Consider the following 23,021-nt stretch of genomic DNA (forward strand, 5'->3'; position numbering starts at 1 on the left):
TCGCACCTGGCAGCTTCACAGATGCTGTTTCTGAACCACGGACCAGAGGTTCCCACCACCCACGGGTTCTTCAGGATGGAACAGGAACACAGACGGACTCAGCCAAAAGTTCTCTTTATTCCGCCCCTCCCCCAAGGCGAGGGCTTCGGCAGCTGTAGATTCTCAGGGGGGGGAATCGGTCCAGGTGACCTGTTTGGAGACCCCTCTCCAATGTATACGTTTCCTCTCTTCCCTAAAGATGTTTCAGGGACCCTCTGGTTCCCCCCTAGTCCTCCTTTCCATTTGCGGAGGAAAGTATCCGAGAATAAGGGGGGCACCCTCGTCTACGTCACGGCCCGAAGGAGGCCAGACCCTGGGCAGGAGGCCATGGCTGGAGGGAGAGGGCTCCAGGCCCAGTTTCCAACATCCTTGCAAACGCAGCCCCGCCTGAGATTCATGAAGTCATGAGAAATTCAGGTGGAACGCTACCAAGGAACAATCTAGAAACACAGGCGTTCATCCGGCCCGTGCAGTTCCGTTCCCGGAGTCCCTGATGCCGTGCTCTGTCGAGGCCCTGGGTCTCAGTTTCCCCACGTCCACAAGGGCTCCCTGGTCTGTTCTGCAGGCCTGAGCCCCGCCCTCTGGTTCTCCCGACGTTTGGTACTCTGCCCTCCACTGTGGTGCTACTGGGGGAGGGCGGCCCTGGATTAAAGCTGTTAGCCTGTCTAAAGGTACCTTCTTCCCCAGAGACCGTGGGAGGGGAGACTGAGTGGGGCGTGGGCACTGAGCTGACCAGCAGGGGCTAGGAGAGGGTGCAGGCCAACCGCCACCTGCCTGGCCAGGGTCTGGGGCTGCATCCGCGGGGGATGTGCTCAAGTGTCTGGCTCGAGCTGTGGGCAGGGGCTGGGGCTCTGGAAGGGTCTGGCCTCAGAGGGGATGGACTGTCCAGGCCCTGCAGAGGGGGCGGGAGGAGCACTGTCCTTCCCAGATGCCCATCATCTGTGTCCCATTGCTGCCACTGACCTTCCTTGTCCTCCAGTTCTCTGTCCTGTTAGGAGCTGAGGCCAAGTCCCACAGTTAATAGGGACAGAGATGTCAAGGGCACAGGGTACAGAGCAAGGGCCCAGGTGACATTTAATTGCCACAGGCCAGGGCCATGCTGAGGCCTAGAGCAGCTGCCCCTCCCGCTGCAGCTCTGCTGGTTGAGACAAGGGCCAGGACAGGGAGGAGAGGCTACCAGCCAGCCTCAGCCCCTTCCTCCCCGTTGGGTTGGTCCTGTGGTCCTAACCCCTTACTCCCTGGGATACCCAATCAGCTCTGGCCCAGCCAGGGAGGAGGGGGCAGCCAGGGCCGGTTCAGGCCAGGGCGTCAAGGTCCAGAGTGGTCAGCGGCTCCCGCCAGTAGCAGAAGGTGCTGTACTCAGGGTTGGCCAGATCTGCGCTGGGGCCACGAGCCACCGGCGGGAAGAGGAGCTCAACCACCTCGCTGAGCCGCTCGTACCTGTGAGCAGAACAGAACAGAACAGGGCCGGCACTGAGGGCCCGAGCCGCCCCGGGCCATGGCGTCTGTCATGGCCTGGGTGCCCTGAGTAAGGGATAGAGCCCCCAGTGGGGAGGTAGGATGGGGGCCCAGGGAGAGGCTGGGGCACGGGAACGTGGCAGGGCCTGGGGGACACGGGGCAGGGATGGGCCTCACGTGGATTTGTGGTTCTTCATGGGCTCCCGGATGAGCTCTCCCCGGGGGTTGACTGTGAAGATTCGTGATTCAGGTAGGCCCACTTGCCGGTAGGCAGTGACATCCTGTGAGAGACAAGGAGGGGGGGCTGGTGGGCTAGGAGGTGGGGACAGGGGTGCCTTGGCCCCTCAGGGAGGCGGGCGACACTCACATTGGGCCTGTTCCCGAAGGCGGCATAGAAGGGTTGTCCGTGGGGCAAGAACAGCTGCTGGATGTCACTCAGGCAGGCGATCTTGAACACCTCCGGCTTCTTCTCAATCACCTCCCTGGGGAGCCAGGGGCAGGGCAGGCCGCGAGGAGGGGTGGCAATCACAGGATGGCAGGGTCGGGTGGGGCTGGGCTGGCCGGGGGCCTCCCCTCCCCCAGGGCTGTGCGCTCTGTCGCGTGGGGGTTACCTGTGTAGGGCGGAGAAGAGGCTGCTGGGAGACAGCAGGGCAGGGCCACTGGGGAGGCCGCAGCCCCGCTCGCTCACCCACTGCAGGTAGCCCTTGGTGAGGTCAGCCATGCCGATGGCCCGGGCCGAGCAGTACAGGAACTTGTACCCATTTCTGGGGGTGGGGACAGGTGGCACAGAGCCTTCAGGGAAGAGCCATTGCCCATTCTGCCCTCTTGGCTTCAGCCAGCTTGACCCAACTCTGAGGCTCTGGCCTCCAAGCCCAGAGGCCTTTGTAGGGACGGGACTTCAGGAGAACAGCTGGGCCAGGCCTGAGAGAGGTGGCCTCAGCAGAACGAGCATGGATAGTCCTGAGGCCCAGGGGGACCAAGATGGATGAGGGTTTGAGCAAGCCTGGAGACTTACAGCAGATTAGATCCCAGACCACAGAAGACGAGTCTTCCGCTGGAGGAGGACCAGTAGGGGGGTCTTAGCCCTCTAGGGACATGGCCTGGCTTCCTAGTGCCGAGATGTCCTGTTCCTCCCTCCCTGGGGCGGCCCTGGCACTCACAGATGGATTTTGTGGTAGAGACTTGTGATGCCTTGGTGTGTCCAGTCTTTCCCCAGCTGTGGCAGAATGTGGCCCAGAGCGTCCGACCTGAATCCCAGAGGAGTAGTCACTCCAAATGCAGCCTCATGTGGCCCTCACGTTCCATGCATGGGGCCCTGGATGGTACCCTGGAAGGGCCTCTCTCTCCATCCCCCCCCACCCTCCAGGACAGTGGGAGGCAAAGTTCCAGACCCCACCTCCCCTGCCAACTAGGCCTCACTTGGTGATGGTGCCGTCGATGTCTGAGATGACCACCCTGTCGTCCCAATTCCACAGGTAGATGGTGGCCCTGCAGCGGCACGTGCCTTGGTACTGGGTTGTCACGCTGAAGACCACATCGTTGGCACCTTCTTGCAGGTTCAGCTGCCGCTGGGGCCGGACAGAGGCAGGGAGCTGTGATGTGCCACATTCAGGCACTGCCTGCCCCCTGTCATCCCAAACTGGCCTTTTCTCCCAAGGCCTCTCCTTCTCCTCTCCCTCCCAGTTCAGAGAACCTGCCTGAATCTGTCACAGAGAGCCACACAGAGACACATCCGCGTGGGCCGGGGGGGGGGGGGGGCGGCCAGGAGGAGGAAGTGAGGGAGAGCTGGTGGGGCTTGCACAGTGCCGGCCGAGGAGCCCCAGCCTCCCTCTGTGCCCTTTTGGGGTGAAGCTTGAGGACGAAGCTTGGCCTTTGGCTTCCATTCAAGTCTCCCCCGAGGCTGGCGTTGCCCTTGGCAGGGAGACACCCCACTGCATAGAGGGGCCCTGGGGGGATCGTCACCTAGGGCTAGGGTACCTGGGGCATCCTCCACAGAGGGACCCTAGCCCCGTCCTTAGAGGAGGGTCAGGGCCGCTCTCAGCCACAGGCGGTGTGCGCCCCAGGGTGCCACACAGCTGGCAGCCACTCTGCACCAGGCTGCCCCCCCCCCCCCCCCCCCGCGACATCTCTCTGTCCATGGAGTCCTTCTCGGGAGAAAACATTCTTAATACGGGAGCCACCAGTTACTGAGCTCAAATGCACGGCTCTGGAGTCGATCGGAAGGGCTTTCATCCACATTTGATTCCTTTAGTGTGGTTTCCAAGGGCCGAGCCGGAGCCAGCCGACCCACTGCAGGTCGGTATCTTAGGCACAGAGAGGGCTTTTCCAGTGAGAGCATTTGATGGGGAAATGGACCGGCACATAAACAAGCGATCCCCCTGCCCTCGGGGGGTATTGAAGCACAGGCTGTTCAATAGGGAGGCTGCCAAGGGGGTGGGTCTGGGCTTCGGTGAAGGCGTGGCTCCGTGGGGCCATTCCTTACGGGGCCCTGTGGGGCTCTGGGACAGTCCTCACCGCCCACCATCCCTACACAAACACCCACGCACACACTTACGATCTGGTCAGAGGAGAGGCGGAGGGACTTCTTGTAGGTAGGCGTGTAGTCGGGAGGCCGGGCTGGCAGGGGGGGCGCCTCGAGGATCACAGGGCTGTCTGGGGCATCGTCCTCACTGCTCAGGACGTCGGTCTTCTCCCTGCGGGCAGCCCAGCTCTGAGACCATCACCCTCAGCCGCAGGACCTGCACTCCCAGTGGACACCCTGGGCCCAGGCCACAAGGAGACTGGGCCTGTCCCTACCCCTGCAGGGACTACCCAGGGGATCAGAAACCCCTCCCTCTAGGTGCCACCCATTTTGGGGGTGGGAGCAGACTATGGAGGAGGGCTGATGAGGACGCAGCTGGAGCAGAGGGCGTGCTCAGCAGCTCGGCCCTCCGCCTCTCCTTGGTCAGAATTCCAGTGCCTAAAAACCTAGCAGTGTGTTTTAGGGTTTGTTCCCAACGTCACTTCCTCTGGCTTCAGTTGACTCCTCTTTGGCCACCTCCCCCACCCCCCACCCTGGCCATTCTGGATCAGGTCAGAGGTAAAAAGGAAGCAAAGTCAGCGGGCCCCTGGTGGAGAAGGGGCGCCCTGTCTCCTTAGTGCAGTAACCCCTTGTCTGGGCCAGGAGTCTGGGCACGCCTTCCAGCTCTGCCTGCCACTTCTCGGCTGTGGGACCTTTGGTGTATCTCTAAGTCTCAATTTTCCCATCTGTGAAATGGGAGCATTTCTCAGGAAAAAGACAGGGTGTAGCTGTCATTGGGGAGCGACAAAGAACCGCAGCTTGGGGCGGGGTGCCGGCTGTGCCCCTGCCCCCCACCGGCCATCTGCCCCAGGCTCCCAGCCAAGAGGTCCACTCACCCCGTTGGCTCCCTGGCTGTGGGGTTCTCCTTCTGGGCACTTCGCTGTGGGAAGAACAGCCATCTAGTGAACAGTCTGCTCCTGCCTTGGCTGGCCCCACCCTGTGACCGTGACCACCCACCTCTTCGGCCGGGAAGTCCCTGCGTCGCCAGGAAAACCACCACCGCCCACCCTTCCTGGGCATCTTCTCCTTCTCCAGCTTGTCCACGGCGCTCTGTGGGCAGACAAAGGTCATGGCATTTCCCCCTGCATCACACAAACCCACCTCAGGTTGCCCTCGGGGCCACCATGTGCCCAGAATCTGAGGCTGACCATCCGGCAGGGTACTGCCAAGCTCTGAGGAAGCATACTGTGTCGGTCCTGGGATTCATGTAATAGCACAGGAGACCAAGGGCCACTCCTGTCCATCCCCGCTCCGCCCCAGCCCTGACCCCCTACCTCTAGCCCAGCCTCGACCTGGCTTCCAAACCTTGTGGGTCAGTTTCCCTCGAATAGCTGAAAACAGTGCTTTGGGAGTTTCTCAAGATCTGGTACTGCCTGCAAGATGCCACCAAGTGGCAGCAGGAAGGATAGTCTAGCCAGTGTTCCCCTCAACCTCCAGGACCAACACAGGCAGTTCCTACAGTTAATGACTCCATCCCATAAACACTTCCCTCTGTATTTACCATTACTGTCTGGTAGGGACAACGTGACCTTGTGGAAAAAAAGCTGATTAGATTTGTGTTTCCTACAAACACAGAATGGTGCGCCCATGTCAAGAAGACATGGGCTTGGGGTGGGTCAGCTAGGTTGCCCACTTGGGCTGGGAACAGGCTGGGGCCTCAATGCTGGCTTTGTCCAGGTGGGGACAGTCAAGCAAGAGTGTGAACCTCTTCCCACAGGCTGTGATCCTAGCTCAGACCCAGAGCCAGCCAGAGGATGGAGCTGAGCGTCACCTCGTGGAGGCACCAGCTATCTGCGTCTGGTTAGTGCTGTTCCTTGGCTTGGGCAACTCTAATCAAGTGGAGAACAGGAGACCAGGGAGGGGCCGTGGACCACTTCCAGAGGGGCAGAAGAAGCAGGTGCAGATCAGCACAGGGTGGAGGCTCTGGGAGGGACTACAGAGGCTGGGTTCCTTCCCACCTCTGAGCATCTGCATATGCTCTTCCTGCCCCTCGACTGCTGAAGGCTTACTCACCCTTCTATCTGTGCCCACCGGGTACTTACTGAGCAAACCTCCCTGTTGCAGGCTCTCAGATTACCCCAGACCTCTCCTCTCCAGGACTCACAGTTGAATTTTACTTTCACATGGCTAAGTCTGATTAACTGTCTTTCTTTGAGAGCATGGCTGTCCCCGGCACAGAGTAGGTGCGCAACGAAGGGATGCTGAGAAAGCGCACGAGCGCGTGCAGCCCCGCCTGGAGAGGTTCTCAGGGTCCGGAGGAGTGGGGCCCCATCCCCCCGGCCTCATCGCAGACCTGAAAAGCTCTTTTGAAGGCGTGTCCCTTTTGAACATTTATCCCCCTGTGGTTTGAGCTCCTGTGAAGTCAAGTCCAAACCCAGTGGGATTCAGGTATGCCAGGAAACCAGGGAATGGCGTGGCTTTGTCCACACAGCACGGAGGCGGCTTCGTGGGACCTCGGTCCCCTCTGCCAGAGTGGGTCTTGCAGCCAGGCAGCCCCAGGCCCATCTCTGCCCATCCTCCACTTGCCGGGTAAGGGTCCCCTACTCTGGGGCTGTGGCCACTTTCCAAAGGAAGTCCAGTGCTCTACCCATTACCTTGGGCAAGTTCTTCTGGAAGGCTTGCAAAGAGAGGACTATGGGGGCAGCTACAGCCCAGTTGTAGTGCCTAGAGGGACAGAACAGGGTGTTGGGGCCACAGGAGCTGCAGGGCCACGACGGGGGTGCAGTGACTCTGTGGCAGCCGGCAGCCCAGCCCCGGTACTTACTTCTCATTGATTTTCACCACCAGGTTCGGGTCTTCCAGGAGGCCAGGGTTTTTGGCGAGGTCCTGGTAGGAGACTCTGTGCTTGTTGAACTTCTCTGGACACAGAGGCAGAGAGTGAGGGGGAGGCTGACACATCCCTGCAGACTCCTTGCCCCAGTCTCTCCTGGTCCCTCCACACTCTACGACTTAGGCCTCCCACGGGGCAGCTCCCTTCCTGTGGTTTTGCACCTGCTGTCCCTACCCTGGGCACTGGCCATCCTAGATTCACAAGATAAGTCACCGCTGAGCACTGAGCCTTTGTTTCACGGGGCCTTTGGGACGCCCACCCTTGCTGGCCGAGTGTGGGCTCCACAGGGCAGAGAACACAGGGGTGCCTGGCCTGGCGTGGGTGGCCCCTGCCCTCCCCAGCCCCCCACGCTCAGGGCCAGTCCCCAGAAGGGCTCATATTCGGACCTACCCAGGGCAATGTCCTGGCTGTCAGCCAGTCCACCGCAGAGGGACAGTACTATCGTGTCCACTGTGTCCAGAGTGGGTTCTGGCTCCTGTTCGGGGTTGGCATCCCCCAGTGGCCTCTGGCTACTGGGTTCACTCCACCTCCTGGCACCCAATCCACAGTCACTGGGAGGAAGGGGGCCGACAGTGGCAATGAACACAAGGAGGCTGGGAGGAGGGGCCTCACCCTCCCAGGCCCCCGACAGCCAGCCCCTGGCCCACGGACCCCGACCCCAGGGCACCCCGGCACCCAGGGCCCAGCACCTCTGGGGAAAGTAAAGGGCTGCATTCTCCGAATCCAGAGAGGGCAAGTCATCCAAGTAGATGTCACTGGGGCCCAGGTGCTGGCTTCTCTTCAGGGAGCCTGAAGGCAGGGGAGAGGACACCTGTAGACCTAATGTGTGCTCAGCAGTATGAGCAGCATGTGACCCCCTTGCCTTTGAACCTAAAGCAGCATTGTCCAGTCAACTTTCTGCAACAACAGGCAGCCAACAGCCACAGCCGACTGTCAACACACTTAAAATGTGGTGCGATGGAGACGTGGAATTTTAAATGCTACTTGATTTTAATTTTAAATAGCCACATGTAGCCAGTGACTGCCAATTTGACCACTGAAGCCCGGGGCCTCCCCACGCACTCAGGATAGCCCACTGGTGGACAGCAGCCTCTGCTCATCTCCCCACTTCCTGTCCCAGCCCTCCCCCTGCCTCGGTCAACACACACCAGCTGCCTCAGTCCCTAGACACAAAACCTCTCTCCTTCCTCATGGCCTCGACACGTTCTGTCCCCTCTGCCTAGAATTCTCTTCCCCTGGTCCTCACTTGGCTAGGTCTCCATTGTTCATGTCTCAGCTTACACACAAGGCCTTCCTTGACCACGTGCTCCAAATAGCCCCCGTCCCACCCAATGATCGGTCCCATATCACCCCTGTACCGCACTTCCTGGCTTACGCATGCGTCATCTGTCTGCCCCACTGGCCTGTGAGCCCCATGAGGGCTGGTGCCAAACACAGTGCCTGGCACACAATCGGTGCTCAAAACATGCCTGATGTCCCCAAGTCCACCCAGGGGGTAACATGAGGCTAGGGAAGCACTGGGGGGGGGGGGTTGTCCAGCCACCACTCACCTTTCTTCCTAGACACCCCCTCTGGCTGCCCAGTTTGCGCCGGACCCTCCAGAGCGGCCCAGCTCCATGATTTTGAGGCCAGAGAGAGATCCCTCGACTTCGGAGTCTCGGTTTTCTCTCTCTCAGGGGCAGGGAGAGGAGGACCCACCGGAGTGGGCACCTCCGCGTCAGGCCGAAGGTCAGGGGTCCCGGGCTGTCCCTGAGGTGGGGCTGCCCCAGTGCTGTTGTCAGGGACCGTCGAGGACACAGGCCTGTCGGCTTTGGCCACCTTCAGTCAAACAGATGGGGAAGGATGTGGGCCAGGCTGGGCCGAGGCAGGACCTGCCGCCCACACCCCACAGGGCCGTGGGGGACGTGGCCCAAGTCTCGGCCCTCCAGTCCTCATCTGCAGAGGCCGTGGAGCTGATCCGGAGGAACTCACCTTAGGCAGCCTCCCCCAGGCCCACTGCATGTGGGACTCCGCTCTCAGGGGGCTGGGCTCGGGGGTCCGCACCTCCAGCTCCGAGTCGCTCTTAGGGGATGTGAGCCCACCTGACGAAAGGCTGCAGAAACAAGAACTCAGAGGCCCCCAAGCCAGACTGCCGCCCGCCCACCCCAGCCTGGGAAAAAATATTTGCCACACCTATTTATGTCTGTGTTGGATCCAGAATATGTAAATATATATATAAAGAACTCCTCCAAATCAACAATAAGAAAAAGGGAGGGGGGGACACGCTTGTGACTGCTTAATGGGTATAGGGGTGATGAGAAAATGCTGGAACTAGACAGGGTCACAGCACTGTGACTATATTAACCATGTAAAGTGCACAGTTCAGTGGCATTTAAAATGGTAAATTTTCTGTTTGTGCAATTTACCACAATTTTTTTTTAATTTTTTAATTTTAATTTTTTTTTTTTTTTTTTGTATTTTTCTGAAGTTGGAAACAGGGAGGCAGTCAGAGATTCCTGCATGTGCCGGACCGGGATCAACCCAGCATGCCCACCAGGGGGCGATGCTCTGCCCATCTGGGTGTTGCTCTGTTGCAACCAGGGCCATTCTAGCGCCTGAGGCAGAGGCCACGGAGCCATCCTTAGCATACAGGCCAACTATGCTCCAATGGGGAAGAGAGAGACAGAGAGGAAGGAGAGGGGGAGGGGTGGAGAAGCAGATGGGCGCTTCTCCTGTGTGCCCTGGCCGGGAAGCGAACCCGGGTCTCCTGCACACCAGGCCGATGCTCTACCACTGAGCCAACTGGCCAGGGCGCCACAATTTTTTAAATGGGCCAGAAGACTTAAACACTTTACAAAGGAGATATACAAATGGCGGGTAACACACATTGTGTTCTATTTATTAGAAAAATGTAAATGGAAACCACTCTGAGACCTTGGCTGTGAGCCCCTGCCTGCAGCCCTCCCGGACTCTCACCTGGCCTGGGAGGGCCACTCGCCGTCGGAGTAGGGGTAGATGTCTGTGGGCTGCGGAGAGGACTCCCCTTTCAACTGGATGCTGCTGAGCACCACAGGGAGATAAACGGTCACTGATTGCACAGGGCCCCCTGCACAGGGCATGGGAGCCTGGACATCAGGGGCTTGGGGAGGTGGAGCAACTAAAGCCCAGAGAGATCCAGGCCCTTGCCCAGGGTCACACAGCACCAGGAGAGGAAACAGTGCTTGAACCCTGCTGGCGTCCTCACACCCTGGGCCCCCACCTGGTCCCCACACACCCTGGGGGCTCCAGCCTCGGCTTTTCCAGCAGGGACGGCTCGCTCTCGGCGCCTGGCTCCAGCTCCTCAGAACTGGAATCATCTGCCGCCGTGTCCTCTTTCCGCCTGGGTTTCCTCCTACGAAGCCTCTTCTTCCTCCCCGTGGAGGCCGCCCCCGTGATGACAGGCTCGGGTTCGCTGGCTGTCCCCAGCTGGGAGTCCGAGGGGAACCCCGGCAGGCCTCCCCAAGGCGGGGGTGATGTGCACAGGCGGGGAGGCACGTGGTCCTGTGGAGAAGGCCGGGGGCAGCACGGAGGGGCTATAGCGTAGGGGGGCCACTCTGGCCACCAGTCATCCTGAACCCGGCCAGTCTTAGGCCCTGGAGTGAGCTCATCTGGGGTCAGGAAAACAGGCATGGAGGCTGGACCAAGGTGGCAGCAGCATGGCTTTGCACCTGCTGCCGGCCTCAGAGCTCCCTCAGAGACAAAGGATGCACGCAGCCCTGGCAGCCCACGACCCAGTGCGAACCACAGCCTGAGCAGAAACCTGGGCATCTTCTCTGCCCACACCTACCACACTAGACGCCTACTTCCCTTTTAAGACTTAGCCAAGTGTCACCTCCTCCAGGAAGTTTGCCCTGACTATCCTCAGCCTCAGTTCCCACCCACCCCCTTCACTGCAATGACCAAAGCATTCCATCGCCCGTTGTTTATGTGCCTGTCTCCAGTCTGGGAACCTTCCTGGAAGGCAGGGGTCACCCCTCATCCAAGCCCGCTGCACAGTATCTGGCACACAGTAGGGGCTGCTTAAAGCCTGCCAAGCTCAAACTATGTAAACACCTCTGCTGGCTTGTACAGAGCCTGCCTCCCTTCTGCAGACACCCCTCTCGTCACCCCCAGCCCCACACTTCCATGATTCAGCTGCACTGAACCAGCTCCAGGTCCTGAACAAGCCATCTGAAGCTTTCCAGCCCCCAGCCACGACTCGGCACCCTCCTCCACGCTACGGGGAAAGTCTCCTTTTCACACCTCGGGACCAGCACAAGTGTCCTCTTCTAGAAACCGTCCCCCGCTCTCCCTGGGAAGGAAGTCAGCGCTTGCCCCCGCCTCCCCCCACCCCCCGAAGCCTTCCTAGGCTCTAACAATATTGCACATGCCAGCACTAACCCATCTCTCTGCGTCAGACCCTTGCTGACGGGTGCTCTCAGGGGTGGGGACAGTGACAAACGCCACAGCCCTGACCAGAGGGAGCACTATGGAGGGGCAGGGGCAGGTGCTGGCAAGGACAGAGGTACTCACCTCATCACTGTCCAGCTCCTGCACAAAGAAGGCCTCCCCGCTGTCCCCCAGCTTCATGTGCAAGTCCACCGGCTCCCCATTGATCTCGATGTCTACCTGTGACGGGGCGTGACGGGTCAAGGCATGCATGCTCCCCACCGCCTGCCCTCATCCCCACACTCGGTTCCACAGGGCCCTGGCCTCCTGGCTGCCCCCCGCGCCCTGTGGTAGCTGGAGCTGCCTTCCCCTTGCTGTGCCTGGCTTGGCTGAGCTCTCCGTGTGCCCCCCATCCCGCCGACACGTTCCCCCGTTCTCGAGGCTTTGTTGCACGTCTCATGGTCTAAGTATTCTTGCTTAAGCCTTGGTTTCTGTGTCCCTCTCGCTCCCACACCCCGTAAGAACAAGGATGTGAGTCATCTTGTCACTTTGTGTCCCCAGCCCAGGACAGCGCTCAGACATGTGTTGAGTACACTGACAGGTCGTAGGAATGATCATTTCCTAGGCGTTGAGTACTGTGTTTTGTCTAGACTCTTATTCAGTCTTCACAGCCCCTACTGCAGCTGTGTGCAGCAGCTCCTATCATTATCCCCGCTTTATAGGTGAGGAAACAGAGGCTCAGAGGGATTACGTCATTCTCTGGGAAGCGGCCAAATGAATCCAGAGGCTTAGTCCCCACCCCAAGCGCTTAACCACTGAGCTATAATCTCTCCTACAAGGTTACATGGTCCTATTTGGATTCTGGAAAGCTCATAGTCACTCCAGTGTGAAGGGGGCCCAGGCCCACCAGACCTCTTTTCACATACCAGCCCTCTGTGCTATCAAAGGTCTCTGTCACATTCCCCTGAGCCCAGGGACGACAGTGCAGGTTTCCTAAGGGACAGGGACTAACCTCTGAGTGTCACCCACAGGCCTGGCCCAGGGATGGCGTTACCAGCTCCTATTTAATCACCAGGCATCTAGATGAGTGTGTCCATTTGCACAGGTGAAGTGCCTTACCAAGAACACACGGGTAAGGTCTTAGCCAGCTGGAGCCGTGTCTGACGGTTCCCCGCGCTGCCGCCGGGGCGGGGGGTGGGGTGGTGGTGGGGAACAGGAACCCTCTTGGACCCAAACCCCAACGCAACCCAAACTATCTAAGAAAAGAGAACAAAACGGAAGCCTGTCCAGAGGACGGATCCTCTGCTGGGACTGCAGCGGCTGCCCTGACTTCAGAAGCCCCTCCCACCCCCACCCCCACCCCACCCCCGGCGGTGGCCGCCAGCACTCACCACCTTCTCCCGTGACCGCAGGACGCCCAGCTTGCCGAAGCGCACGTGGAAGGGCGAGCACCGGAAGGAGCCGTCCACCTGCTTCACCACCAGCACGTCGATGCAGCCACTCAGCGTGGCAGGGTTCAGGCCCTGGTACAGCTCCTTCACCGTCCCAAACACGGTCCCCGCCAGCTGGCCCACGTAGTTCATGGCCAGGGCTGGGAACAGGAGGCAGCGCTGGGACCGAGCTCAGCTCAGCGCCCCGCCCCCGACCCACACCCGGCAAGGCTTCGCAGCTTGACCCCCTGGGTCCCCGGGCTCACAGTGTGTCGCCTCAGAGCGCCTTCGAGGATGGGCAGCAGTCACGGGACGGCGGTGGAGGTGGGGTGGGGTGCCAGCAACGTGGGTTCTAGCTCTGGCTCACCCACTGACCAGCCATGGGACTCCTGGACCGCCACCTCCCTTCTCCAGGTGCCGGTCCCCACATCTATCAAATGAGGGCACAGGGTAAGGCGGTCTGGGGTTCTCTGAGCCTCTAAATGCCATGAGTAACGATAATGATGACGGCGCTCAATGACAGGGCTCATTTCATCTTCACAACAACCTACCAGGCTGGCCAAGTGGGTGTCATTACTCCTGTTTACTGTCAGGCCAGCTCAGGCCCCGAGAGGCGGAGCGACCTGCCCAGGACTGGACCTCACAACCAGGAAGGAGAGCCGGGATTCGCCCCAGCTGCAGAACCCAAGATGTGGACCACTGGGATGGCCCACCTGTGGAAACAGGTGGTGGTGGGCACCCCGCCCCAGGGATGCTGGGGGCAGCCTCATGATGTATCAGGCAATAGCCCTAAAGGCTGTTATCTGCCCAGCATATGGGGGTGGTGGTCTCAATTTCTCCATATGAGAAATGAACAGTCTTGCTGGCTCCTGGTCCCAGGTGTTGGAAGGGGCCCTGCTGGGCCACTGTGGCTGATTTGTGAGGAACCAGGGATGAGAGTATCCCAGGCACCTAAGGCTCTGCCCAGCTCTATTCCTGGGGTCAGAGGCTTGAGACAGGGCATCTCCCATCGCTGTGGGTGGAGTGAGCTCCCAGTTTAAGACTCCAAACTTCAAAGTCCTTCCCAGTTTCCGTGGGAGGTTGGGAATTCTGGCATGGCCCACTGCTGACCCCAGTGTCCCTCCCTAGGTGATCGTCTTCAGACCCGACCCCCAGTCCTCAGACCCACATTCAGGCCCGGGCTGGCCCGTGGTGCCGAAGCTGCTCCTTCCCCCCGCCAGACCGGTCCCGCCAGCTCACCCACACCACGCACGGCTGGGTGATCCAGAGGCAGGAGGCTGTGGCAGCCGCGGAAAAAAGCCAGAGCCTTAATGAGAGCCACCTCCACGCTGGCGTGGTGCCCACCTGCCAGCTTCAGCTCACTTCCCTCCCTGATGGTCAGGCCAGTGGCCCACTGACCCTCTGGCTGCCAGGACACAGGACATCCACTTCCACAGGCAGGGCACTTCTCTCTCTCAGACCCTGAATCGGAATCCCCGGTGGACCACCTGCCATGCGAGACCACCCCTCAAAGAAGTCAAGTGACTTATCCAAACTCTATTAAGCTAAGAGGCCATAGAGGCGGGGAGGAAGTGTGACTCATACCCCGGTTTCCTGACTCCCTATCATGGTTCCTTCTACTCCACAGTCCCCGAACCACACCACAGAGGTCTGTGGCAAGGGCAGCCGGCCCATAGCCCCCTCCTGCACAGCCCCGTAATAGCTGGCCGCTCTAAGTGCGGTCCATGCCCAGGAGTACCAGCATCACCTGGGGACTTGTTAGAAGTGTGGAGCTTCACAAACGTACGGCACGACCTCCATTGCTAACGTAAAAAAGGAGAAAACGAGGCTCCCCAGACCCTGGACATGTCACTCGTTTCGTAACTATTATATCTGCAAGGCACCAACTCTGTGCTATGTGGAAATTTCCACTTTGGTTTCTCCCTACCTAACATCAGACTCTAGGGTCTATAGGTCTGGGGAGACAGACAGACAGACAAGGGCAGACATAGGCATCTGGTGGGCAGGACTGGAGATCACTGTGTCCAGGAAAAGCAGAGAGGACTCTAGACGCTTCCAGGAATAAGGGAGCAATCACGGGAGGGGCAGGCCAGGGGCAAGGGCAAAGGTCCAGCCAGCTGGAGGCCCACGCCTGAATTATCTGCCCGGCTGGGGGCAAAAGAGCTTGGGGTGTGTGTGTGTATGTGGCACGCTCAGCTCGACCGAGTACAAGGCCTCGACTTTGGAGTCACTGACGGGTGGGGAATTATAGGGTGTTTAGTAGCACCCCTAGTCTCTACCCACTAGATGCCAATAGTACCCCTCTTCCAGTTGTGACAATCACATTGTCTCCAGACATGATCAAAATTGACCTTGAATGACAGCACTAGGGTAGCAGAAAGAGCCCAATGGCAGAGATGTCACCCAGGGTGGTCCTGGGTCCTCTGCTGATCGACCCCTGGTGTGTCCTCAGGCCAGTACCGTGCTCGCCCTTCTATGAAACAAGGCGTCAGTTTTCCAGACCCTTCTCAGTCTAGAGTTCCCCTCCCCCGCCCCCCACATCTGTCTGCTCAGCATTTGGAGGGACTCCTGTGAGCCAGGCCCTGGGCTGCCCTCCTCCACCTGAACCCATCCCTGAAGGCATCTCCTCTCCCCAGGACCCGGCTCTGCCGCCTTGGTCTTCTCCAGGCGGAGGGAAGCTCTGCTTGGCTTCCTGTGCCACCCTTCACCCCAAACTAACACGTCTAACATCAACTACTTCATCTAACCCCCCCAAACCCTGGTCAGCTGAATTTCTCTCAGGACTTGTGGGGACCTCTCTGCCAAACCCTCTGAATCCTAGTCCCCAATCTCCTGCTCATCCGGCCCCTCCTTTCTTCTGCTGTCCTAGGTCAAGGCTTTATTACCGGATGCCTACATCTTGGACGGCAACAGGACACTGAAGGTAAGGCACCAGACTGTCTAGGTTCTAATTGTCTCCCTGACACTTATTAGTTGTGACCTTGGGCAAGTCTCTTCACGTCTCTGAGCCTCACTCTCAGCCTCTGAAATGGGGATAACATAAGGGATGCATGAGTAATTAATGACATAATTCATGTAAAGCACTAACATGCAATAAATGCCCATAGCAGCATCTTGGTTGGCATTGTGACAGCCACACTCACCTAGTCTGGTCCTGACAACACTACAGGTCAGACTCCAATGCACTGTCCCTGCCCACAGTTGAGAGTTTAGACTTTTAACTCAGCATTCAAGGCCCTGCATAACGGTGGCTTCAGTTTGCAAAGTGAGCAGGTGGGCTCCAGGCACGCCTCACAGGGTGCCCAAGCTTCAGAGCCCACTCTGGGAACACCCACAGGCCCCCCTAGTCAGCACACAGCTCCACCACAGGGAAGCCAGAACAAGCTGCCCTGGGTAGGAGCTTTCGGCTTTTCTGGGGTCCCCGATTTGGGGAGAGGTGAGGTCAGAGCTCTCTACCTAGGACCAGAGGGAGGAGGGTAAGAATTCCCATAGCTCTGGAAGGGAGAAAACCAACCCAGCTTCCCAGCGGCCTTCGCTGCTGCACCAGCTGACCTCACCAGTCTCAGGGCCGGCAGGGTAAGAGTCAGACCCTGCTTTGCAACTGAGAATGCTCAGAGAGGGTGGGTGTCCTCCCCAAGGTCAGTCAGCCTGGGCTGATGCTGGGTGGGCCTCCCTGAAAGGTTTTTGCATCTCATTATCTCCTGATCCCACATTCTGGATGTCCAGTGTCCTCGCAGTCACCGGGCCAGGAACAGGGACAAAGTGAGTTCATCCATCCCTGAGAGTTCCCATCTAATGGCTAGAAATGGACTGACTCAGACCCCGGGACAGGAAGGAATGAGGGTCGAATGGCAGGATGGATGGGCGGGGCAAGGCGGGACAGGGAGAGGGGTACCTCTTCGCAGGCCCGGTTTGGGCCCTACCTTTGGAGCTGCCCACTGGACCTCCGGGACCGGGAGCCGCCGCCTCTACCCGAGTGCACAGGGTCAGCAGGTAAGTGTTCTTGGCCTCAAACTCACTTGGCGCTTCCGGCTCCTCTAGGACAGAAATCCCGGCTCCTCCCCTTCCACGAGCCAAGGGCGGGTTCCATCCCCGCCCCGTAAAGATCCCGCCCTGTCCTGTCCCCACGCGCAGGGCCGCCCTTGCACGTATAGAGTCTGGGAGGCGTGAGGCTTCAGGCCCCGCCCCCAAGGCTCCACCCCTGCCCCGCCCTGCGCCCTAGAGCTGCTAAAAGCATTGCGCGGGTGGCCGGTCACCTGCCTCACTTCCAGGAGCCGCAGAAAAAACGGGATCCTTCGAATCTGGCGGACTTAGGACTTTCTGGCTTTCCTTCCAGCTCGCTGCGTGACTTTGGATAAGTTTTCCCCAATCTGAGACCGTGTACTGCTTTGTCAAAGGGGATATAGCCACCTTGCAGAATTTTCGATATTACATGAAATGACTTTGTGAGGCACCTGGAGCTCAAACGTCCCACTTTGAGGGCAGCCTCCCCTGACCCCTCTACCACCACCCCACTTCCCCAGGCTGGACAGGACCCTCATATCTACCGTACGCTCACATAGCCCACAATTGTAATTTCATATTTGCTTGAGTTACTATATGATTATTTGCCTCTTCATTTGAATTTGAACTCCGTGAGAACACGTCGCGTTTATTCTTACATCCCAGCTCCCAGTTCAGTCCCTGACATCCGGCAGGAACTCAATAAATGCCGCTTCTTTCATTCCGTTCTATTCCGACGACCTGTTGGAGACCAGCAGACTCAACACCGCCACTGGCCAGCAGAGGGCAGGCGGTGACCAGCCATTTTGCCCAGCTGAGCTTCCTCTCCAGGTCCGCAAGCGCCACGGGATGGGAACAGGTGAACCCAGGTGCGCGCACTTCTGAAAAGCTCGGTTGGCCGGCGAGGCTCGGGCCAGGGGACGCTTTTATTCCTGTGGATCTGTGATTCGCCGCCTGTCCTGTATCAAAGACCCTTCTGACAGCTTGTGAGGAGGTGGCCCCTGCAAAGAAGATGCACTGAGAAGGCTCAGGAGGTGAGGGAATTTGCTGTAAAGAGGTCGGGCACTGAGGAAAGGCTTGGAGGGGCGGGGCGCAATGGCAAAGAGCTGGACTTGGGAAGGACTGGATGGTGGAGAGTGTGAGGTGACCACCATTGTTCTGTGACCCAAGGCGACAGGACCTGGCTGCAACCTCAGTTGTCTTGACTTTAGCAAAAGTCATTTGGTGTCGGTTCTGAACCCAGGCAGTGTCTGGCTGGTATTTTAGAAGAGTCCTGATGGGAGCAGAGCTATCTTGAGGTGGCCAGAGGGCAGCGCCACACCACAGACATGTCTGTGGAAGCATTATGTACATATAACTGTTATGTATAACTGTGAAACAGTGTATTGGTGGTTGGCAGTCCCTCCAGTGGGCCTAGGAAGGAAGGAAGGACAAGTCAGAGGTGTGGATGCAGAGGCCACAGTCGCTCCTCTTTGAGCCTCAATTGCCTCATCTGCAAAAAGGAGATAAAACTAACCTTTCAGGATTGTGTTGTGAAGATTAAACAGTATAAACTAAATCAGTGGTTCTTAACTAATGCTGCACGTTGGAATCATTGTGTCCTGGGCAAATACTGGAATTTAAAACAAACAAAAAAACCCCGACTGTAATGTGTGGCCAAGGCTGAGAACGACTGAGCTAAATAAAACACTGAACACACGCAGGGAACACACTAGGCATTCAGTGATGTTTATGGCATATATATATTTTTTAAGATGGAGCACAAATTGCCCTGGCTGGATGGCTCGCTTGGTTGGAGCATTGTCCTGCAGTGCAGAGGTGGCTGGTTTGGTCTGTGACCGGGGCACATACAGAAACAGATTGATGCTTCCTCTTCCTCTCTCTATGGATTCAATAAAAAATAAAAGAATAAAACAATAGAAAAAAACAAAGACCCCCCCCCAAAAAATAAGGCAACAAAAAACATTAAAAAAAAGACGGAGCACAAATTGTTTTCATTGTTGTTAGAGGGAGGAAAGTTGATATAAAGTTTTGTTACAGAAATTGAATTTCCAACAGGCTTGTTTCTGGAAGCATGAATCATTAGCAATTTGGTGATTATGGGCGAGGGGGAGACAAAAGCAAACTCTGGTAATATGTCCAAATGAGCTGAACGAGGCTGAGCCCACCCTGTTCTAGCTTGTGGTTTACATCACCGTCTCCAATGTATCCTTTTAGCTTGCAGGCAGCGCGGGTACTGGTGTTTGCCCCTTTCTGGGGTGAAAGTTAGAGGCTATTGTCTTCTCTCCTCAGCACACTTACCAGATGGGCCCAGACTATAGGCAACTGTTGGTTTCTTGATTAATCCATGAGTGCAGGCTGCACTTCCTTCTTTATGGAATTAGGTGGTCTTCTGTGCTTTAAGTCACCGTCCCAGTGATTATTTATTCAATACCTTGTCCCACTAGTCTCTTGCTGGGTGAACTTGGCATGAGGTGGAAGGACCCGCCCACCCAGGTCCCTGGCTTTGGCCACTCCCAGTGGCCTCACTGAAGGTAGGAAGGGAGGCAGAAGAATCAGGGACCTTCTCTCTCCAGCCTGTGGGCTTGGGGGCTGGGAACTAGGCAGTTGGTATTGGTTAGGGTTGTCAGATTTAGCAAATAAAAATAAAGGATGTTCAGTTAAATTTGTATTTCTGGTAAATAACATAAGGGTTTGTTTGTTTTAGTGTGTGTCCCATGCAACATTTGGTATGGACTTATACTAAAATTGTTTGCTGTTTATCTGAAATGCAAATTTAACTAGATAGCCTTTATTTATTTTTTTGCTAAATCTGCCAACCCAGTGCCTGGCCAAACGGCCAAGGAGAACCCAGCATGTGGCATTTGCTGCTGGCAAAGGCCTCCTGCCCAGTGTTGCCACATTCAGCTTCCACCTGTCACTGCCTTGCTCCAGAACTCGACGTGGCTCCCAGCTGCTTCTATACGGGCTACTTGGACTCCCTGGCCACTGTGCTTGGCCTTGTCTTCTGTCAGCCCAGCTGCCCTGCTTGGGCCCTTTCCCACCTCTGCTCCTGCTGTGTTTTCTGTGCTTGCCATGTCTCCTGCCCACTCCCAGTAGCAATTAGCAATTGCAAACACTTATTGGGCACCTACTGGGTGCAGGCGTCCTGCTGAGTTCTTCATTTGCATGGTCTCACTGGAGCCGCCCAAATCCTAGTATGGTAGGAACACCAGTTAAGCAGTATCTTACGCTCTAAGGTAAGTGGTTCTTTTTTTTAATGTTTTATTGATTAGGCAGGCGGAAGGGAGTAAGAGAAAGAGCACGAGAGAAGCATCAACTTGTTTCATTTAGTTCCATTTAGTGTGCACGCATTGATTACTTCTCACACGTGCCGTGACTGGGGCGGGGGGGGGGGGGGAGGCGGGGGAGACGGTCAAACCTGAGACCTCTGGCAGGCCAGGTCAACGCTTTATCCACTGAACCACCTGGCCAGGACTTCAACTGATTCTTTTTTTTTTTTTTTCCATGTCCACAGCTAAACTTATCCCCAGGTCCCAGGGCAGGAACCCAGAGCCCATGAGCGGTGGAGCTTGCTGTAGCAGCCATCTGGGCCAGCCCCTGCTATGGGGGGAGCAGGGGCTGAATTTGACTTGGCTGCGGTCAACTGATTCTTAAAGTTGGTCCCTGGGCTAGCAGCAGCACCTGGGGACTTAATAGAAATGCAAACTCAGGCTCTACTCCAGACCTACTGAGGCAGAAACTCTAGAGCAGGGGTCTCAAACTCGCGGCCCGTGGGCCGCATACGGCCCGCCGAACAATTTTGTGCGGCCCGCAGACTAATCCACGAAGTTCAAAATATTTTGGATAAAATTAAGTAAGCCTAGGGGCCTACTTGTATTTTTCATTTCTCTAGCATCCTAGCTAGATATTAGCTTAGTTAACAGCAGTTGTGATGTGAACTACAGTTTCTGGTCGTTTTGTGACACTGAGTAAACTGCATGTACGATTGTGCTTGTTGTACTGATTTTTTTTTGTTTTCAACTGCAGTGAGAAAAGTGTTGTGTAACAGTTGCCTTTTGTAGACCTAGTGCGGCCCGCCGAACGGCTGTGATCTTGCTCTGCGGCCCACATGCTGAGTTGAGTTTGAGACCCCTGCTCTAGAGGTAGGGCCGTATAACCCCACCACCAGGTGATTCTGATGCACACTCTAGTTGGAGACCTGCTGCTCTAAGACATGAAAAGACGGCAGGAGTGTCCCATCCAGGCAGAGGTTTAGAGCAGTGTTTTTCAACCAGTGTGCCGCGAGACATGGTCAGGTGTGAGTATCAATTCATTTAGAAACTATATTATTAACTATATGTATAATATGTACTGTGTTAGAGTGTCATTTTGGTAGGTGGTGTGCCCCAGGATTTTGTAAATGTAAAAAATGTGCCGCGGCTCAAAAAAGGTTGAAAATCACTGGTTTAGAGGACCATCAGGCAAGGGGTTTATGATCTTACGGAGTCCCATGCCTGAGCCAGACCCTGGGAATGCTGCAGCCACTGCACCGTCTGGGGGGAGGGGGAGGGGGAGAGAGAGGGGGAGAGGGAGGGGGAGGGGGAGGGGGAGGGGAGAGAGAGGAAGGAGGGGGCAAAGACCAGACAGACAGGCAGTCATCATGTGAGATGATGAGGGCTGAGGTGGGCCATGCCCTGGATGCCATAGCAGGATGGGAGGGTCAAGGAAAGCTTTTTCTAATAGATATCTAAGCCTGAAAAAAATGTTGAGTTTGTTAGGTGAAAAAGGGTGGGAACGATGTTCCAGGTATAAGGACTAGTTTGTGCAAGGTCCTGGGTCGGGGTAGCTCACTGTTGACGATGGAAAGTAAAGTGAGGTGACTGGCGGTGGGGGGGGGGGGGGGTTGAAGTGGGGAGGAATATGATTGTCTCAGGTCCTTACACCAAATGAAGCTGTAATGGGTATTGAGAAGAAGCCCGTTGGCTTCCAGGTGGAGCGGGAGAAGGAGAGACTTGGGGAGCCAGGCCTTTCCCCACCTCTAGATCCGGGCTGCTTCTGTGCTCCCAGACATCCTGAGAGATTCAACCCCCTATCGCAGCCGTGTGCAGGTGTGGGGTCCAAGGCTGGAGTCCCTCGGTCAAGGCTTATGTATTCTGGGGCTAAGGGATGGGGCCGGGGAAGCAGCGCTGGCCCCACCCACCCCGCCCCGCCCCGCCCCGCCCCCTGCTGCAGGCCCGCGTAAGCCTGGCTCAGGACCGCTGGCTCGGTTTGCTTTTCCCTTGCATGTTCCCTTTACCTGTTGATATGGCTAAGGCTGTGCAGCTACTGGAGTCCCTTCTCTCCGTCTTTCAGGGCCTGGCCCTGGATGTGGTAAGGGATCCTTTGCCTGGGAGACTTCTGTTGCTACTCCCTCCTAAGCCTTTGGTGCCAGCCAAGGACTGAGCTGGCCTGACCAGGTTGCCTGGCAGTGTGGGCTGCCGCTGGCCAGTTCCCCACTCCAGCTCTCCTCCCTGGAAAAACGTCAGTTTGACCGAACCCTTTTGGAATCCGCTTGTGATTTCCAGCCTAGGGAAGAATACTGAAAGACCGTGAAGCATTGCGTGAAGTGGAGCTCTCCGTGAATCTAAAATCCCTGCAGGACTTACCAGCTGCCCTGTGAACTTGACTTTCAGCAAAGGAACCTTCTATTCTTCCTCTTTTTATTTGAATATACCTTCTGCTCCCCACCTGTGTTCGGCTTTCTCAGGACCATGTCTCGATATGCTGCTATTCAAGGGGGGTCTAGCCTGGTGCTCTTCACTTAAATAGGTGTTCAAAAATATTGTTTAGGGAAGATCAGTTCATGCTCAGCCTTGAATTAGGTGTCGATTTTGTAGCATATACAGGAGAGGCAGGGAAGCCTAGTGGGTAGAAGTGGAGAATGAAGGGATGGACACTGGAGAGAGAGACAGAGAGTGTAAGGAGAGAGGCTGTCTGACCTGGAATATGGGGCAAAGCCATGAGAATTGAGAAACGATGGTTGTTGAGCAGGTGAGTGGCACAATATTGCTAGTCATTGTACCAGGTCCTTTGTAAATATTATATGCACTGTCTGGTCCATATTGTCCTATCTGGAGAGACCTTCCCTTTCCCTATCCATATAGTTGATGTAATGCCAGCTCCATTGTTACTTCTTCAGGGAAGTGGCAGACAGACTCTAAGGTGACCCCCTTCTATCCCCGCCTCCTGGTGTTCATGCCTTTCTATTATCCCTTCCTCTTGAGTGTGGGCAGGACCTGTGACTTGATTTTAACCAGTAGAATATGACAGAGGTGGCGGGCTGTCACTCCCACAA

The 23,021-nt window shown here is 56.9% G+C and overlaps 1 protein-coding gene and 1 non-coding gene across 6 annotated transcripts; both read right to left on the bottom strand.

Moving 5' to 3' along the window:
• Positions 1-120: 120 nt before the first annotated feature.
• LPIN3 (lipin 3) lies at positions 121-16,793 on the bottom strand. 5 transcript variants are annotated; one of them, XM_066387794.1, is made up of 21 exons: positions 16,723-16,793; positions 12,970-13,133; positions 12,665-12,864; positions 11,418-11,513; positions 10,141-10,406; positions 9,843-9,926; positions 8,859-8,979; positions 8,438-8,705; positions 7,577-7,676; positions 7,278-7,438; positions 6,822-6,915; positions 6,652-6,721; positions 5,015-5,107; positions 4,894-4,937; positions 4,052-4,190; positions 2,917-3,065; positions 2,658-2,744; positions 2,109-2,261; positions 1,865-1,979; positions 1,675-1,778; positions 122-1,479 (listed from the first exon to the last, which is right to left on the bottom strand). In XM_066387794.1, the coding sequence occupies exons 3-21, from the start codon at positions 12,854-12,856 to the stop codon at positions 1,335-1,337; spliced, it is 2,481 nt and encodes an 826-aa protein (XP_066243891.1). In that variant the 5' UTR covers positions 12,857-12,864; positions 12,970-13,133; positions 16,723-16,793; the 3' UTR covers positions 122-1,334. The 5 variants fall into 5 exon arrangements, with proteins under 5 accessions (XP_066243894.1, XP_066243891.1, XP_066243889.1 ...); XM_066387792.1 differs by having other exon boundaries at positions 16,627-16,768; XM_066387793.1 differs by lacking the exon at positions 16,723-16,793 and adding an exon at positions 16,599-16,716.
• Positions 16,794-20,210: 3,417 nt separating this feature from the next.
• Positions 20,211-20,346, bottom strand: LOC136407359 (small nucleolar RNA SNORA5). Its single transcript, XR_010751904.1, has one exon. It is a non-coding gene; the product is annotated as a small nucleolar RNA SNORA5 (small nucleolar RNA).
• Between the last annotated feature and the right edge of the window lie 2,675 nt (positions 20,347-23,021).

Source organism: Saccopteryx leptura, chromosome 5 (assembly GCF_036850995.1).
Source record: "Saccopteryx leptura isolate mSacLep1 chromosome 5, mSacLep1_pri_phased_curated, whole genome shotgun sequence".
NCBI lineage: Eukaryota > Metazoa > Chordata > Mammalia > Chiroptera > Emballonuridae > Saccopteryx > Saccopteryx leptura.